Source organism: Chaetura pelagica, unplaced genomic scaffold (assembly GCF_000747805.2).
Source record: "Chaetura pelagica isolate M959 unplaced genomic scaffold, ChaPel_1.0 scaffold333, whole genome shotgun sequence".
In the NCBI taxonomy this organism is placed as follows: domain Eukaryota; kingdom Metazoa; phylum Chordata; class Aves; order Apodiformes; family Apodidae; genus Chaetura; species Chaetura pelagica.
Window position 1 is genome coordinate 105,484 of NW_009952689.1, and position 1,439 is coordinate 106,922.

The 1,439-nt window shown below is 66.6% G+C and overlaps 1 protein-coding gene across 1 annotated transcript in view; it reads left to right on the plus strand.

The window, feature by feature from the left end:
• DCHS1 (dachsous cadherin-related 1) overlaps positions 1–438 on the plus strand; it is a 58,040-nt gene extending 57,602 nt beyond the window's left edge. The window contains 1 exon segment of the mRNA XM_009993813.1: positions 1–438. Coding sequence (XP_009992115.1) covers positions 1–438 — 438 coding nt within the window.
• The last annotated feature ends 1,001 nt before the right edge of the window (positions 439–1,439 follow it).

Consider the following 1,439-nt stretch of genomic DNA (forward strand, 5'->3'; position numbering starts at 1 on the left):
TACAACTGGGATTACCTGCTGAATTGGTGCCCCCAGTTCCAGCCGCTGGCCAGCGTCTTCACCGAGATTGCCCGCCTCAAGGATGAGAGCTCCCTGCGCAAGCCCTTCCCGACCAAGCCCAAGGCAGAGCCCAAGCCCCGCATTGACCCCCCGCCCCTCATCACCTCAGTGGCCCACCCGGGTGCCAAATCTGTGCCCCCCAAGCCGCCACCAGGCAGGACCTTCCCGCTCCCGTCCACCCTGCGCCGCTCGCCCATCAGCCACGAGGGCTCCATCTCGTCCTCTGCCATGTCGCCCAGCTTCTCCCCCTCGCTGTCCCCGCTGGCTGCCCGCTCCCCCGTGGTCTCGCCCTTTGGCATCTCACAGGGGCCTTCCGCCTCCGCCATCAGCGCTGAGCACTCACTGGAGCCGCCCGAGGAGGCCGAGCTCAGGATTTAGACCTGGGCCCGTGGACTCCTCCACCCCACCTTGCAGCCGTGGGGACAGGAGCGGGGCCAAGCCCAGGGCTGCTCCTCATGGGTGCTAATCCTGCTCTCCCAGCACCTTGCCTGGCCCGGGGCCTCCATGGGCTGTGGGTCCTTGTGTCCTTTGGGGTTGTCAGCTCCTGTCACTCCCTGCGGTCTGGGAGATTCGGTGCTGGTTTTGCTGCCCTGTGGACTGCTGACCCTAGTGCCAGCTCTCCGGGGCCACGGTTCCTTGTACTGCTCACGGTGTCTGGGATTGGCACCGGGCAGGATGGTGCTTCATGGTACTCTGTGTTCTGAGGGAGGCCAGGGGCAGATGGCTGCTCCCTGCCCTGCAGGGCTGGGCAGCTGCAGCCCACAAACCCTGCTCCTCCCCAGCCACTTGCCCCAGCCCCACCACAGCCTCGCTGAGCCGGCCCCACAGGAGCTGACAGGGCTCAGGGGGATCCTCCCAGGGCTGGGATGTGCTGCTTGGCAGGTGCAGGTGCTGCAGCCTGCCCGTCCTGCTCATCCTGCCTGAACCGGCTTCCTGACAGAAGGCAGAGACCCGTCCCAGCCGGGCTGGAGGGGGGAAGGAGGCAGTGCCCACCTTCTGCTTGCCTGTCCATGGCTGTAGGGGGAAAGGGGATCCTCTGGGGTCTCTTGAGTCCTTCCACCTCGCACCACTGCATGGGACCCTTTTGAGGGATCTCCTTCCCAGAGCTGCTGTTCCTCAGGGCCTGGGCTGGGAGGCAGGTGCCCTACCCAGTGTGGGAGAAGCTGCTCCTGGAGCCACGGGCTGGCTGGGGCAGGGACACGGCCCCTGGCCAGGTTGTGTGGCAGGGCTGGCAGCAGCCTGAGAGCTGCAGTGGAGCTGACCCGAGACGCCTGGCACAGGACAGACAGCGGTGTAGCTGCTTGGTGACACAAGGCAGTGGCCTCCTGCTCCATCTGCCCCTGGCCTGATGGCCAGCCTGCAGCCACACGGGGCCAGGG